Below are 18,002 nucleotides of genomic sequence, written 5' to 3'. Positions count from 1 at the left end.
TGTACAGTACTTTGAAGTTATTCCACATCAACACCAATTGTTTTGCAATGAACCTCAAAGCAATTCCATCTCACAAAATAAATTAAACCAAATAAAAAACTATTCAACATGAAAGCATTTCAAAATTAATAATTGCCAGAACCATTACATAAATAGACTGTTGTCCCTCCAATGTTTCTACACCATCTACAAAATGCACTAGATACACAAACAGAAAACAATACATTGCAATTCCAATTTCTATTGCTTCAATTTACAATTCATTAACCTTATGAACAATTTACTTTCTGATTTTGGGAACACAAGATTACTGGTTAAACTGACAGAGTGTTAAATTTAATACAGCAAACATATTACTAAGGCCTGTGTCAGGGAACTTAGCCTCCACAGAAAGTAGAATATGCAAGAGACACTGCTGTTTTGGGGAACTTAATGCTATCTCTTGGTCCGCTGGCCTGTCCCACACTGTTGCAGATACGTTTCAACTAAAGGACACATCAGGACTGCAACCTTCATCACAAGGGGTGAAAAAAATTGGATAAACCTCAATAACACCATGAGCAATTAGCCAATGCCTGTACATCACAATGCAGCCGGCATGCAAAGCTTGTATTGATGACAGTGGACAGTACAACAGCAAATGCATTGCTAAGCACAATGGCCAACCTAATCTTCCAGGTGCAGGAAACAAATATTATTACATATGGAGGTTTTCTTTTCCAATTGAAAACCTCCTTTTAAATTCCATCTCCAATGGTGTTTCATCTTTAACATGGAGCAATTAGCGAAGTTGAATAATCAGTGGCCAGGGACGGGCATGGTTATAGGTCCTTCCCACCATAGGGAGGCTGTGCTGGCCATCATTAACCTACCACTGGCATCAAAGACGACAGTAAATTCCTCCCTAATCCATCTCCCTTTCCCCATTTCCCACAAAGTCTTCTGATATACAAGCTGCAGATGGAATAAGCATGCACTTTTACACACCCTGTCCCCACCTTCACTGCAATCACACCATGTATTGTATCCAGGATTTATTTTTAAACAGTACATGACAAACCCAACAAGAGACGACCCAATTCTGGATTTAGTCTTGGGGAAACGAAGGTGGGAAAATGGGTGAAGTGACAATGGATGACCATATCGGGGATAGCGACCACACTTCTGTTAGATTTTGTATTATTATAGAAAAGGACTGAGATAAATCAGGAGAAAAAAAGTTTTAAGCTGGAGGAAGGCATATTTTACAAACTGAGAAGTGATTTGGCTCAAGTGGATTGGACAAGATTGCTAAAGGATAAATCAGTGATAAACCAGTGCAAGATCTTTTGGGTTTGAAGCAGACAAGTCCCCTCCAAAAAATAAGAATGGTGCTGTCAAATCTAGTTGAAGATCAAACAGAAAAAGAAAGCTTATGATAGTCACAAAAAATGCAACACTGCAGATACCCTGCAGGAGTATAGAAAGTACAGGGATGAGGTTAAAACAAAAAGGAAATCAAAGGAAAACCCAAAGATGCTTTACCAGTTTCTAAAGAGCAACAGTACAGTACAGAAAAAAAATATTTCTTTATTCTCCCCCTTTTTCGCATTTTCTCCCCAATTTACACCCACCAACAATAAACAATAATCAGCAACAAATATGTCAATCCCCATATCAATAACAACTATCCCATCCTCCCACCAAACCCAAAACATTCACCCACATGTTCACATAAACAATTGACAAAAAGGAATCAGGAATCCCCCATAGCCCCCCCGTTATCACCCATTGCCCCCCTCCCCCGAGCCCTCCCACCCACCCCCCCCCAACTAAGGTTCGATGTTATCCAGTTCTTGAAAGTACATAATGAATAATGCCCATGAACTGTAGAATCCCTCTGTCCTTCCCCTCAGTTCAAACTTAACCTTCTCAAGAGTCAAGAATTCCAACAGATTCCTCCCGCCACGCCAGGGCACAGGGTGGAGAGGCTGCTCTCCAGCCCATCAGGATCTGCCTTCAGGCGATCAACGAGGCGAAGGCTACAACATCTGCCTCCGCACCCGTTTCCAACCCTGGCTGGTCCGACACCCCGAATATGGCCTCCTGGGGGCCCGGGTCCAGTTTCACGTGCACCACTTTAGAAATTATCCTAAAAACCTCCTTCCAGTCATCATCCAACTTGGGACGGGACCAAAACATATGAACGTGCTTAGTGCCCCCCACCCCGCAACGTTCACACACATCTTCCACTTCTTCGAAAAATCGGCTCACCCTCGCCCTTGTGAGATGCGCTCTGTATACCACCTTCAGCTGTATCAGCCCTAACCTCGCGCATGAGGTGGAGGCATTCACCCTCCGGAGCTCCTCACACCAGAACCCCTCCTCCTCTCCCAACTCTTCCTTCCACTTTGCTTTGATCCCTTCCCGCGTATGTCTAAACATTTCCCCCAGCTTCAGCCCATACTTCGCTTCCAGCTCCTTCAACCCTGCAAACCGACCCCTCAGAAACAAATCTTTTAGTGTCTTAATTCCCTTCTCCTCCCATTTCCGAAAATTTCCATCCCACCTCCCTGGCTCAAATGTGTGGTTCCCCCGAATCGGTATTTCCATTGACCCTGCCCCCAGCCTGAAGTGTTGGCGGAACTGCCTCCAAATTTTAAATGAAGCTATTATTACCAGACTCTCAGAGTACTTCCCCGAGGCTATCGGGAGCAGCGCTATTGCTAGTGCTTTCAATCCTGACCCCCTGCACAAACTCTCCTCCATTCTGACCCACTGGGAATCAACCCCTCTTACCCAGCTCCGCACCTTCTCCACATTCGCTGCCCAGTAGTAATACATCAGGTTCGGTAGACTCAAACCCCTTGCCTGCCTTCCCCTCTGTAGCAGCATCTTTCTAACTCTGGCCACCTTCCCTCTCCACATGAGCAACGTAATCCTTCCCTCAATCTCTCTGAAAAAAGCCTTTGGCAGGAAAATCAGCAGACATTGAAAAATAAACAGAAATCGTGGCAACACGTTCATTAACCGCCTGTACCCGACCCGCCAGTAACAGAGGGAGACAATCCCACCTTGCCAGATCAGCCTTCACTCTCCCCACCAAACTAGAAATGTTGTACCTGCAAAGCCACCCCCACTCCCGGGCAACCTGCACCCCCAAGTACCTAAAGTGAGTCCCTGCCCTACGGAATGGCAACCCCCCCACCCGGCCGAGATACCACAAAATACTCACTCTTGTCTAGATTCAGCTTGTACCCAGAGAAAGACCCAAACTCGAAGCAGCTCCAATATTCCCCCCATCGACCCATATCGAACCACTCGGTTCCGACACATATAACAGCAAGTCAACGGCATACAAGAACACCCTATGCTCTATCCCACCCACCCCCCCCCCCCCCCCCCCGCCTCACCGCACTATTCCTTACCATACCCCCGAACTTCTTAATGAGAGGCCAACGGCTCAATCGCGAGTGCAAACAGCAGGGGGGACAGAGGGCATCCCTGCCTAGTCCCACGGTGGAGAGAAAAGTATCTTGAGCTGATGTTGTTTTAGAGCAACAGTATAGTTAAGGAAAAAGTGGGACTGATCAGAGATGAAGAAGGGAACTTGTGTGAAGATGCAGAGGATCTGGGAAGAATTTGAAACAATTTTTTTGTCTCCTTATTCACAAAGGAATGGATGATGCAGACATAGAAATCCAAGCGGAAAAAAATATTGGATAAAATCACAATGAGAGGGGAAGTGTTAGAGGTGTTGGAATGCTTGAAAGTAGATAAACCGCCCAGGGCCAAATGGATTGTTTCCTAGTATGTTAAAGGAAGTCAGGGAGAAAAAGCAGACGCTCTGATGATTATTTTCCAATCATCATTAGACACAGCGGTAGTGCTGAAGGACTGGAGGAATGCCAATGTGGTTCCGTTATTTAAGGGCATGAAGGAAATGCCAAACAATTATAGGCCAGTTAGTCTTACTTCAGTGATGGGTAAATTGTTAGAATCAATCTTGAGAAATCAGATAAACTGTAACTTAGAAAGGCATGGACTAGTCAGGGTTAGTCAGCATGGCTTTGTTAAAGGAAGGCCATCCCTCACATAAACACAGAGAAGATAGGAGCAGGAGGAGGCCTTTTGAGCCTGCTCCACCATTCATCATGATCATTGCTGATCATACAATTCAATAGCCTAATCCTGCTTTCTCCCCATAGCCTTTGATCCCATTCTCCCCAAGTGCTCTATCCAGCTGCCTCTTGAATATATTCAAAGTTTTAGCATTAACTACTTCCTGTGGTAATGAATTCCACAGGCTCACCACTCTTTTTGTGTGAAGAAGCGTCTCCTTATCTCTGTCCGAAATGGTTTACCCTGAATCCTCAGGCTGTGACCCCTGGTTCTGGACACACCTATCATTGGTAACATCTTCCCTGCATTTACCTTGTCTAGTCTTGTTAGAATTTTTATAAGTCTCTATGAGATCCACCCGCATTCTTCTGAACTCCAGCGAGAACAATCCCAATCTAGTCAATCTCTCCTCATATGACAGACATTTGAGATGTTACATTCCAGGGATGGCAGATCCCTGGAATCAGTCTGGTAACCTTCACTGCACTCCCTCGAGAGCAAGAACATCCTTCTTCAGAGAAGGAGACCAAAAATGCACACAATACTCCAAGTGTGGCCTCACCAAGGCACTGTGCTATTGCAGCAACACATCCCTGCTTCTATACTTGAAACCTCTTGCAATGAAGGCCAACACACCATTAGCCTTCTTTACCGCCTGCTGCACCTGCATTTTTACCTTCAGCGAATGGTGCACAGGTCCCACTGCACACTCCCCTCTCCCAATTTACAACCATTCAGATAGTAATCTGCCTTCCTGTTTTTGCTTCCAAAATGAATAACCTCACACTTATCCAAATTGTACTGCATCTGCCATTGGTTTGCCCACTCGCCCAACCTGTCCAGATCTTGCTGTAGGATCTCTGCATCCTCGTCACAATTGACCCCCTCACCTAATTTGATATCACCTGTAAACTTTGAGATGTTACATTTTGTTCCCTCATCCAAATCATTAATATATATTGTGAATAGCTGGGGTCCCAGCACCAATCCCTGTGGTACCCTACTGGTTACTGCCTGCCAATTTGAAAAGGACACATTAATCCCTACTCTTGGTTTCCTCTCTGCCAACCAGTTTTGCATCCATCTCAGTACATTTCCCCCAATCCCATGCGCTTTAATTTTGGACAATAATCTCTTATGCGGGACTTTGTCAAACGCCTTCTGAAAGTCCAAATATACCACATCGACTGGCTCCCCTTTGTCGACTGTATTGGTTACCTCTTCAAAAGAATTCCAACAGATTTGTCAAACATGATTTTCCATTCATAAATCCATGCCGACTCGGACAGTTCCTGCCACTGCTTTCTAAATCTTCTGCTATAAAATCCTTGATAATGGATTCGAGCATTTTCCCCACTACCGATGTTAGGCTTACTGGTCTATAATTCCTTGCTTTCTCTCCAACTCCCTTTTTGAATATTGGAGTGACGTTAGCTACCCTCCAATCTGCAGGGATAGTTCCAGAGTCTATAGAATCCTGGAAGATGGCCACCAATGCATCCACTATTTCCAGAGTCACTTCCTTAAGCACTCTGGGATGCAGATTCTCAGGCCCTGGGGATTTATCCACATTCAATCCCATCAGTTTTCTCAGCACCATTTCTCTACTCATGTTGATCTCCCTCAGTTCGTCCCTCTCACTAAACCTTTCATTCTTCACCATTTATGGGATCTGATTTGTGTCCTCATTTGTGAAGACAGAACCAAAGTAATTATTCAATTGCTCAGCCATTTCTTTGTCCCTTATTATGCATTCCCCTGTTTGTCTGCAGTGCGCCTACATTTCTCTTTACCAATCTCTTTCTCTTCACATATCTGTAGAAACTCGTGTCAGTCTTTATGTTCCCTGCAAGCTTCCTTTCGTACTGTACTTTCCCCTTCTTAATCAATCCCTTCAAATTTGATTGAATTCTTTAAGGAAGTGACAAGGAGGATAGATGAGGGTAGAGCAGTGGGTGTTGTCTACATTGATTTTAGTAAAGCATTTGACAAGATCCCACGTGGCAGACTGGTCAAAATAGTAAAAGTACAGGGTAATGTGGAGAATTGGATCCAAAGTTGGCTTTGTAACAGGAAACAAAGGGTAAAGGTCATTGGCTGCCCTTGCAGATAGAAAGCAGTTTCAAGTGTTGTTCTGCAGGGCTCAGTGTTGGGAGCCCTGCTGTTTGTTTTATGCATTAATGATTTAGACTTTAAAGGTGAATGGGGCACGATTGGGGAAATGTGCAGACACCACAAAAATTGGTGATAGTGTAGCAGATGGGTGATATAGATGGGTTGATGGAGTGGGCAGGAAAGTTCAACTCTGATAAGTGAAAGGTAATACATATTGTACTGTACAATCAAACAGTAAAAGGGAATACGCAAAAAATGGAAATTTACTAAAAGCAGTAGATGAAATGAGAGATCTTTGGCATGCAAGTGCACAGATCCCTAAAGGTAGCAGTACAAGTAGAGAAGATTGTAAATAAGGCACCTGGAATGCTCTCCTACATTGGTAGAGGTTTAGAATACAAAAATAGGAATATAATGACGCAAGTGCATAAGACACTGGTGAGGCCACAACTCTATTATTGTATGCAGGTCTGTCACCACATTACAGGAAGGACGCAATTGCTCTGGAGAGAATGCAGAGAAGATTTACTAGAATGTTGCCAGGGCTGTAGAATTGTAGCTACGACGGGAGATTGGGGTTGTATTCCTTGGAACTGAGAAGCCTGATGGGTGACAAAATTGTGAGGGGTAGAGATAGAGTAGTCAGGGTGAACCAATTTCCCTCAGCTTGAATCTATGACCCCTGGTTTTTGAACCCTCTGCCAATTGGCAGAAGGATTAATGAAGGACGCGAGGAAACTCTTTTTTTTTAAATAAACGGAGAGAGTGGTGGGTGCCTGGAATTTGCTGCCCGGGTTGGTGGTGGAGGCAGAGACTGTAAACTCTTTAAAACAGTGTCTGGATCTGCACCTTAACTGTCGTAAGCTTCGGGGCTATGGGCATGCGCAGAAAAATGGAATTAGAACAGACGGCATGGTCAAGATGGGCCGAATGGCCCCTTCTGTGCTGCATCAGTTCTATGATTCTGTGTGATTTTTTTGCAGATACCCAAGGGTCAAGAATTAATATCAGATTGGGAAATGCAGGAGCAGACGGACAGTGATGATGAATATCACTTAATCGCGCTCATGCAACCACCACCTCCGATACTAACACTGCACAAACATTAGAGGGTACCACCGAGGTGTGATTGGCACATGGTGAATCACTGGGCACAAAGGGCTGTAGCCAGTGTAAGAGTCCAGCATCAACTTTACACTTAACTTTGCGTAGAGCTTGGAAACCATCTTTTCCGAGTGGAAGTGGTGCCCAACTACATGACAGCACTTATTGCCAATGTTTCAGCTTTCATTGCCGTTTGAAGGAGAAGCTACAGGAGATCTCAGCTGGTCAACATGCAACCACAACATGCTGTAATGGCTGCACATAACAGCACTCAAAGATGGCCTGCTGGGTCGATCAAGATGTCTAGGATTGCAGAGGCAATATCTAGGAAATGTGGCATAAACTTATAGCTATCATTTCCCCAGTCTCCCATAGTGAAAGTCAGCATCCTTCTGCCAGCCATGCTGCAGCCACTGGGGTAGCACTGGGTAAACAAGATCTTCCACAAAATAGTGTTATGATCGCCATAGGGATCCAAATTTACCATACAACTCCAATGAAGAAACTAAATGGGCAGGATTTCACTTGTTCTAACTTTTACTTTAACAACCAAGAAATCAACAAAAAAATCAAACGTGAATTCACAGGCAAGTAAGTACATATTCGTGAAACTGCCCATTTCTTGAAATGGCAGTCTAGTTTCACGGTTCATGAAACAGCCAGTTTGACGACCCAGTTCTTGAAATGGGAATTGGAACAGGACTTGTGGAGTGACAGGGACTGTTGCAGCAGAGACCTGCTTTCAAGCAGGAACATCACCTTGAGAAGCACTTACTCCTGCAGTGACATCTCTGGAAGCCCACCACAAACACTTTGAACATGACAATCTCACAGAAGTGGGGTTGCTCTGGTGGAATGTCTTCCGCACCGCATCCACTGTACTGCACAAATTCAAACTGACTCCTGGCAAATTTGCCTTTCACAATCCCCTTTGTTAATTTGATGGTATAGCGAGTCCCTACTTGTCCATAAACACTCATTTTGCTGTCTCCAACCTGCAATGTTTTTCTATGCACTTAATTTTTAGGTTATGTTCTTAATCCAAGAGATCCCAACTAGCAGAGATGGTTTCTCCCAGTCTACTCAGTTTCCCTTGCGACCTTGAAGAATTCGATCAAATCATCCCTTAACCTTCTTAATTCCAGGGAATACAAGGCAAATTTATGTAATCCCTCCTGATAATTTAAACCTTGGTGTCCAGGTATCATTCTGTTAAACTTCATTGCATTTGCTAAGGCCAACATACCTTTCCTAAAGTGTGGTGCCAGAATTGTTCACAGTACTTCAGCTACATAGAACCCTGGTTTGACCACGCGTGAAGTATAACCTCTACCCTCTTGTACACTAGCTATAAAATCCAGCATTTAATTTGCCTTTGATTGAGACACAGAAGTCTCTTTGAGCCTGCATAATTGCTAACTTTTTACTGTTTTGAAAGTGCCTGGTTTTATCCATTTGTAGGTCTGAAGTTGATAACTCACAGAGTGCCCATCTTGAGTGGCCCATTTACTTAAGTAATTTTATGCTTCCATCGACACTGCTCATAATGTCACTTATCTATGTACCACTGGGGCAGCACGGTGGCACAGTGGATAGCATTGCTGCCTCACGGCGCCAAGGTTCCAAGTTCGATCCCGGCTCTGGGTCACTGTGCATTTGGAGTTTGCACAACCTCCCCGTGTTTGGGTGGGTTTCGCCCCCACAACCCAAAAGATGTGCAGGTTAGGTGGACTGGCCACACTAAATTGCCCCTTAATTGGAAAAAATAAATAGGGTACACCTCATTTAATTTATTTTTTAAATCTAGGTACTACTGGCATAGTTATATTTGTGGTATCTATCTGGTCATTAGAGTACCTGTCCATCATCCTATTTTCTATCTCCTTCCACTCTGTCAATTTTATTTCTTTTTAAAAAAATTTCTACTTTAAAAAAAATACTGCTGCTCCAGGTGGAAGGGTTTGACAAAATCTAGTGCTCAGACTCCCTGAGTGAATGTAGTTTGGAACCGTGACTAAAGTAATGCTAGTTTGCAATACTCTGCCTACTGATCGACAAGGGTTTCTGCTTTAATTGACTCCATTTTCACTGAAATCACCCATGGGTTTGCAAGGTTAACTGTAAGGGCAGTACGCTTTTAAAAAAAAAATTACTTAGTCTTATTATCTTTCCCTCACCTGCAAGTCATTCATTAGACCATACAAATATTTATTTGTGACACCACCCTGATGATCAGTGGCTATAGTGGTTTAGCAACAGGTGCCTAATATCAAAAACAACAACCAATGATGCCATCTGATATGTGGTCCTTGTGGCAGAATCTGCATCTCACTGACTGATCTCCTCAGCCATTAGCAATACTGTACAATAGGAAGCTACCGAATCCCCAATAGATTTGATTTGCTGCATGTCCATCGGCAAAGATTATTGAATGGTTGCCAATGACAATATCGCAATTTCAAAACTAGTCATTCCCCCCCTCCCCAATTTCAAGTCAACAGTCAAGAGTTAAGACTTCAGATACAAATCACTAAAATTGGATGCCATCCAGGAATATCAACCCCTAATGGATGGTGATTCACCATCGGGAATCCTGTGAAACGCCAAATAGCAGATCAAAATCACAACGATTTCAGGCTGGCACAGTGGGTAGCACTATTGCCTCACAGCACCAGAGATCCGGATTCAATTCGAATGACTGTGCGGAGTTTGCACACTTTATTTTTAATTTTTCCAATTGAGGGGCAATTTAGCGTGGTCAATCCACCTACCCTGCATTTCTTTGGATTGTGGGGGATGAGACCCACACAAACACTGAGAATGTACAAACTCTACCCAGGTCCTCGGCACCGTGAGGCAGCAGTGCTAACCACTGCGCCATCCCGGAGTCTGCACATTCTTCCGGTGACTGTGTGGGTTTCCTCCGGGTTCTCCGGTTTCCTCCCACAGTCCAAAGATGTATAGGTTAGGCGGATTGGCCATGCTAAATTGCCCCTTGGGTTGGGTGGGAAGAATAGGTTGGGTCTAGGAAGGTCAGTCTTTTGAATGGTATTTGCAGACTTGGATGGGCCAAATGGCCTCCTTTTACACAGGTAGGAATTCTATTAAATTAACCAGGACTGTGCACACTGAAAAAAGAACTCAAAAGATCAGTCCTTTTTGCCACTCACCTGAAAGTCATTCATTAGTCCATATGAACATTTGTTTGCGGCACAGGAGGAGAAATTGAAGCCTAGTTTACAGGCTGCATTAGTGCAATTTGTCAATGTTCCAGGGATGATGGCATCAGTAAGATTCCCAGTCGCATCACGTACAATACAGGAACCTGACGGGGAATAAAAATTGGAAAAGGTCAACGTCAGCTAGCATTTTGTACGGAATTATCTTATTCCTGCTTCACATCTCATTTCAAGATATTTTGCTAGAGCTAGAAAATTTCAGTACTGAGCATCGAGTAAACAGGAGCTGTAAAACTTTCTTCATAATAATAATAAGCTTTTATTGTCACAAGTATGAAGTAACTGTGAAAAGCCACATTTCGGCACCTGCTCGGGCAAGCTGGTACGGGAATTGAACCCACGCTGCTGGCCTTGTTCTGCATCACAAACAAGCTGTCTAGCCCACTGAGCTAAACCAGCCCATCATTGTAGCCACCTAAGATGGACACTGGGCTACCAAAATGGAGAACTGCTAAGGCTGCAGGGAGAAAACAGTCTTAGTAAGGACAAGCAGTTTGCAGAAGGCTAATTAGCATTCTGCACGTACAAAACCAGTTTATGGCCAGGTGCAGGATCTCAGCTTAAGGTGTAAATGGCAACAACGATTTGCATAGTAATGAGGTGATCCAGATCTGGGCCCACACAATAGAAACATTTGGGTTTGAATGGATACTTTGAGTGGACGCCCAGACGAAACGGCACCAGAAGTATCCATCACAAAGAACCCTAGAGACCGCCCCACCCATCGAGAAGAGACCCTCAGATTGGGGGGTTTGGAAAATATCGATTGGGAGAAGACCCAATCGATATACAGCAGGTAGAGACCACCCCGAAGAGGCACGGACTTAGGGGGGGACCTATAAAAGTAGACCCCGCACATGGTCCGTTCTGTTTTGCTCCGGCTCTGTTGTTTGGCTCCGACTCTCTGCTGTCTTCATCGCTTTGCTGATACATCGCATCCTGACTCCAGTTCCATCACCAGCCGTTGAGCACCAGCCATCGTTCAGTAAGTGCCAAAACAACGCTCGCTACGTGACCCAGGCATTGCTTATATGCTAGCCGACTATTAGTGAACAGAAGGTGCAGTCCAGAAAGGAACAAAGGCCTTGTCCCCTGACCTTGCTGGTTCCTACTTAGATAAGTATTTAGTCGTTTAATAGTAGAAATAAGTATTAGTCTTTAGCGTATGCATGCGTATTTATTATATTGGTTATAATAAATATCAATCGTTTGAACTTACTAATCGGTGTACAGTTTTATTACTTTGAACCTGACCTTGATATACTTGTGAGGTGTCTAACTACGGCACCTGGCGACTCCGAGCAGAATTACATACACAGAGCTGTAGTAGTGTTAAGCACACGGCCTTTAAACGGAGGCGTGTTAATACACTCCAATAAACGCGTAATACACTCAAGTAAAACGTGCAACATCATTCCTGTCCATGGAAGAATTGCCAGTTTGAACTGAATGTAGCCATCGGTACAAGGCAAATTTTAAGATTGGCTCAGAAAGTATTAGATATTTTGGTAATGCATTTAGTTAACAAATTATTTAAAAACAAAAATGCACATGTTTCTGAAAAATAATGCAAAATTAAATGGCCTTCATAAAAATTAAAATCAATTGAATGTTAAAGTTTAAAAAAAAAATCCACTATAACAATGTTTAAGCAAATCTATTAATTAAATCCTTTTAGCTCATCTTTTATAATGCAACTAAAAGTGTATTTGCTAGCTTTTAACAGTCTGTTGGCATTTTTAATAAAATAAGATTGTTACTTAATCCTTGATGAACTATCACCAAACATATCAAAGTATTGCTTTAACATCTTAGAAGTTCAAGAGACAATGTTAAAAAAGAAATAGTATTATTTTAATTGTACAAAATGTCCCATTTAGATATTAAGATTCCTCAATATATTATTTTAGAGGATTGGCTGTTTCCCAACCAGCAAGAGTCAAAAGAGTCTTCGAACCTTTCCTGTTAAGACAGTCCCCATCATAAATCAATGTTTCAGCACTCTTAAAATAGACCTGCAAGAACAATAACATTTCAAACCCCACAGCTTTTTAATCATACAGAAAAAAAATCCCAGATGCATCAAAAATGTTTCCGATCCCAACAGTAGCGGCCAACCCTCCCCATGAAAGCAGCTATTAAAACCTCAGAAAGCTCGGAGTGTCTCAAGAGATTTGTGAGAACCATTTGTTTGGTTGGTCATTCTACACCACACTATGTAGTATACAGAGTTCCCATTAATCCAGGAGGATTTTTTTCTTTTCCTTCAGGCTACAAATTTTAGCCATCAGAAATGCATTTTGTCATCATTAAAACTTTTGCAGATTATTCTAGGGAGTTAATGTTCCAGGTTTAATTGTAAATTCCATTGTTTTGCTATTGACACCCATTAGCAGGCTGCAAACCTAAGGCAAGAATGTGGAGAGTTGGAGGAGTTAATGATCAACTCTTCAACAGAATAGTTGAGGTTTATTTTTTTTAAAAAAGGAATGACGAGTTTCTTACAAGATTAGCGAGTAAAAAAAGGTCCTGGGAATAGGTCACACTGATAAACATTTGTCCATCTCGTACTTGAAAAAAAAATTCTGGACTCTTACATGCAGATTGTTTACTGCCTTGTGTGATATACAAATGGCAAGCACTTTCCAAGACGAAGAATGTTCTAATAAATCCATAATTAAATCCAACATTTAAAAAATCTCCAGGAACTAAAAAGTTTGGAAACAAGGATTTACAGGTCACAGAAAATAACCACCAATTAAACAAACATCACAAATCTACTCACTGTTTGATCAATATAAAAACCATGACTTTCTTATAAATTAAACAAAAGCTTTTGATGCAACTTTAGTTTGAAAAGAGAAAAAAATCTATATTGGATGAACCAGCCACTGCAAACAATTCTGCCTGATCAATTAAAATGATCTGGTTATGACCTGAAACACTATCAGTACTCTCATTATACATGGTCATTGTATTGTGATAATAGGCATTCGGCAATCCACTTCTGAATGGAATTTAGAATTATAAAATGCAAGAAAAATATGAAAACAAAAAAAAAACTAATTGCAAAGTCAGTATAGAAACAAAATTGTTACATAATCTTTACATTAAAAGATTTTGAAAAGTGAGAGAACCCTTACCGGTAGAAATAGCAGCTCCTGCATAGACTATTGTGGTGATTACAATAGCCAAGAGTGTGCCTTTAGGTATGGCTAATTGTGGATCCTTTTAAAACAAAAAAGGTACATTGTGTAATTAAAAGTATTTCTCAAAGTTTATTTTTGTTTTGTTCTCCCCAGAACTAAAAACATCGCACAAATATTTACGGCAACATTTGTTCTACCAAGAGATTGGCAAGCAAGAACAGCAAAAAATTATTTTAATGAGTAATTGAAATCTGCACCTTATACTAGTTGAGAAAATTCAATCAGAATTGGCAAATCTAATTAGAAGACAGCATCATAGCTTAGAGCTTAATGCGAGTCACAAGAGGCAGTGCTGATCCTGACACTCAGCATCCTGACCTTTTTTGGGGGGGGGGGGGGGGGGGGGCGTGGAAAGAGAGAGGATCAAGAGAGAGAGAGAGGATCGAGTGAGAGAGGAGCGAGAGAGAAGGAAGTATAGTGGTCGGCCAGGATTAACATTGTCTGGACTGAATAAAACCAGCGATAATGAGGAAAGTTTATCATTTATAATATTAAGAGCAGCTAAATTAAGAAAGGAAGGAAACATTAAAAACAAATAGAGCTGGATACTTAACAGCACTTCCATTGATGTGAAAAGGAGCACAGTAAAATGAATACCAGGCACGCAAGATTATTACATGCCCAAGATCCGCAAGTTCAGACTAAGCAAAGGCGAATTTAAATGGATTAAGAAATCCAAAAAGTGAAACACGAAAAACCTTTACATAATATACAGGGGAAAGTAGAGGAGAGCTCACTGGGATAAATATGATCTTGCAAAAACCAAGTTGAAAGGGCAGAGTACCATAGAAAAATGGATAGAAGAAAAGCAAACTGTCACAGTTCTCAGTAACACAAAAGAGCAAAAGGACTGCCAAAAAGACCGAGAACACTAAAACCTGTAAATTGATTGAAACATATTCTGAATGGTGTCTTCCTATATGTAGAGAGAAAGAGAGCGAGGGAGAGAGTGAGAGCGAGGCCATGCAAACAGGTTGGGGGGGGGGGGGGGGTAGCAGGGAAACAGAGAGGGGGGGCTGGGAGGCAAAGAGAGAAAGTGGTGGGGGAAAGAGAGAGAGAGAGAGAGAGAGAGAGAGAGAGAGAGAGAGAGAGAACGAGAAATAATCAAAAACTTGGTTTTAAACAGCATCTTAGAGGAGAAAGCTTGAAAAGCAGAAGGTTTTAGGAGCAGAATTCCAAAGCTTAGAGTCTATGCAGCTAAACACGCTATTCAAGCTGAGGTGAAGAAAAAAAAAAGTGTCAGAGAAGAGCAGAACCCCTTGGAGTTGTCTACGTTTGGAAAGTATTATAGAGATACGAAGTAGGTGAGGCGAGGAAGGATTTAAACACCAAGCTGTGAATTTTAAAATCAAGGTTTTGACCAATGTGGATCAGCAAACACAATGGTAACGAGTGAGCGGAACTTGGTCAGAGTTCAGATTTTGGACAAGCGTGGAAGGTGGGAGACAGGTCAGAAGTGCAATGGAATATCAAGTGTGGGGCTAACCAAAGCATGGATGGGCTGAGGTAATAGCAGAGACTGGCCATGTTACAAAATGTGGAAATGGGCAGTTTTGATGATGGAGAGGACATGGGGTTAGCAGCTCAGCTTGAGGTCAAAGGTTGCGAATAGTCAGATTGTGAACAGTCAGCCTCAGATTTCTTTCAGGACAAGGGGTGGAGTCGGTGACAACAGAAGTTTTCATCACCCCAATATTGAAATTTCTGCTAATCCTACTGGATATCAGACTAGTAGCATGACAAATCAGAGTCAGAGTAAGTGAAAAGTGTTGAGAGTGATGGTTGTGAGGTAGCGTTAGGTGTCATCAGCGTAAATATGAAATCTGGTGTTGCTGTGGAGCATCATGTAGATAAGAAATGGGAGCAGATGAGAATAGATCCTTCAATTCACAGACATATATCGGTGAGAGTGCAGGAAGAGAAGCCCCATGACAGGACATTCTCGGATTACGACTGGATAGATAGGATCGAAGCCAGGTAAGGGGAATCCCACCCAGTTGGATAATGGAACAGAAACACTGCAGAAGGATGGTGAGATCAATCATGTCAAATGCTGCAGAAAGATGGAGAACTTTGAGAAGGGATGATTCACTGTGGTCACATTCACAAAGGATGCAAGTTGAGACACTGATAAGGGCCATTTCATTACTGATGATGTGGAGATGCCGGCGTTGGACTGGGGTGAGCACAGTAAGAAGTCTTACAACACCAGGTTAAAGTCCAACAGGTTTGTTTCAAACACGAGCTTTCGGAGCACTGCTCCTTCCTCAGGTGAAGCAGCAGTGCTCCGAAAGCTTGTGTTTGAAATAAACCTGTTGGACTTTAACCTGGTGTTGTAAGACTTCTTACTGATTTCATTACTGAACTAGGGGTGGAAACATAATTTGACATGTTCAAACATCGAGTTGTGGAAAAGGGCATAACATCCAATCTGCTGACCTAGAACACAGCAAGTACTGCCTCAGATGAGCTCAGAGTCGACTGGCTAAAAGCTTTGTGCAATAAAAACAATACGTTGCATTTAAATAGCATCTTTAATATAGTGAAGTGCCCCAAGGCACTTAGTGTAAATATAAATCAGGTTGAAAATTGACAAAGCCAAATATTGTTGACTAAAAATGACTCAGAAAGCTCAGAACAAAGGGATATCTATCAATCAGAGAGAGCCGCAGAAACCTAACAGTTGCACAGATGAATCACAAATGGTGACCAATATTGAAAAATATCAAATACATGTTCAAAGACAACAAGAAAGGGGCGGCATGATGGCACAGTGGTTAGCATTGCTGCCTCACAGCTCCAGGGTCCCGGGTTCAATTCCGTGTCACTGTCTTGTGTGGAGTTGGGATTTTCTCCCAGTGTCTGTGTTGGTTTCATCTGGGTAATCCGGTTTCCCCCCACACTCCAAAAATAAGCGGGTTCAGGTGGTTTGGCTATATTAAATTGCTCCATAGTTTCCAAAAGGTTAAGTCGGGTTACTGGGATGGGGTGGAGCTATTCCAAGGTTCTGTGCAGATTCAATGGGCCGAACGGCCTCCTTCTGCACTGCAAATTATATGAACTACAGATCCATTAGCTTGACTACAATGTATAATGATGCAGTTTATTACATGTCAGAATATTATCTGTACAACAAAGAAATATAATTTAATTTAAAATCATCCAACATCTCAATGTTATTTCCTAAAATTATCGAGCTCACATTTTGTGCAATACTAAATTCTGATAATAATGACATACAAAAGGCTAGTTTCAAGCTCTCAACACAATAATTAGTTATTAGATTTGCGGCTGCTGACGTTGCCGATGCCCCAAGTAACAAGTCCTTTCCCATATATAAGCAAACACTTACTGCAAGATCACCAGAGATGTTTGCTCCAGCAAGGATACCAGTAGCAGCAGGGAAGAAAATAGCAAAGACTGAGAAGAAAGTTTCTCCCTCTCTAAAGTCAGGCCCAAAGTTTTCAGAAAATATCTCACCTGAAATAAAGATACAAAGATTGCAATTATTATTCTGCAACAAAATAATTTTACTGAACTATTTCCATGTTAAGCTACCATGCCAATAATTTTAGACTTTCAATATAAATTAAAGATCTGAAATTTCCTGGTTTTGATGTTCATTGTTAACATTATATACACAATATTCAGAATGGGTCTGCATCTGTGAGCTTTTTTTCTTGCATCGCATCCCCAACAATATGATTTTCCAGCACACAAATGATCTCTGTTGCAAACACATCCTTCACATGACTGATCTGCTGCAATATGAAAGGCTTTAAAAAAAAAGGGATTGGTTTTATCCAAAACATTGACACCACATTCCAATGCAAGTTATTAACTCAACTCAGAGATGCAGTCTTCCTCATTTCTCCAACTCACCCCCCTCCTCTCCCTTTATAGAATCCCTACAGTGCTGGAGAAGGTCATTCGGCCCATGGAATCTGCACCGACCCTCCGAAAGAGCACTCTACCGAGGCCCACTCTCTCGCCCCGTCCCCACAACCCCATGCATTGATTGATGCCAATCCATCTAACTTGCACATCTTTGGACACGAAGGGGAAATTTTAGCATTGCCAATCCACCCCAGAGAATCTTTCCACCACTCGGTTAGATGTATGGACTTTGTTCTGACCATACACTGTACTTGACAGGATTTGGCATCATCATATTTACATACACCTATGAGAAATACAACAGCAGGTGTCCAGAAAACTATTCAGAGAAAAGGAC

General features: G+C 42.3%; 1 protein-coding gene across 2 annotated transcripts in view; it reads right to left on the bottom strand.

Annotated features, from left to right (window-relative positions):
* Window positions 1-18,002, bottom strand: part of slc12a2 (solute carrier family 12 member 2) — a 267,674-nt gene that overhangs the window by 109,571 nt on the left and 140,101 nt on the right. For both annotated transcript variants that reach the window (XM_038804704.1, XM_038804705.1), the window contains exons 8-10: window positions 17,121-17,248; window positions 13,703-13,787; window positions 10,491-10,645 (exon numbers count right to left, since the gene is read on the bottom strand). In XM_038804704.1, the coding sequence (XP_038660632.1) occupies window positions 10,491-10,645; window positions 13,703-13,787; window positions 17,121-17,248 (368 nt within the window). The remainder of the gene's footprint in view (window positions 1-10,490; window positions 10,646-13,702; window positions 13,788-17,120; window positions 17,249-18,002) is intronic.

This window comes from Scyliorhinus canicula, chromosome 8 (assembly GCF_902713615.1).
Source record: "Scyliorhinus canicula chromosome 8, sScyCan1.1, whole genome shotgun sequence".
Taxonomy (NCBI): domain Eukaryota; kingdom Metazoa; phylum Chordata; class Chondrichthyes; order Carcharhiniformes; family Scyliorhinidae; genus Scyliorhinus; species Scyliorhinus canicula.
The sequence above is the reverse complement of the archived record's forward strand: the minus strand, read 5'-3'. Positions and strand labels throughout refer to the sequence as shown.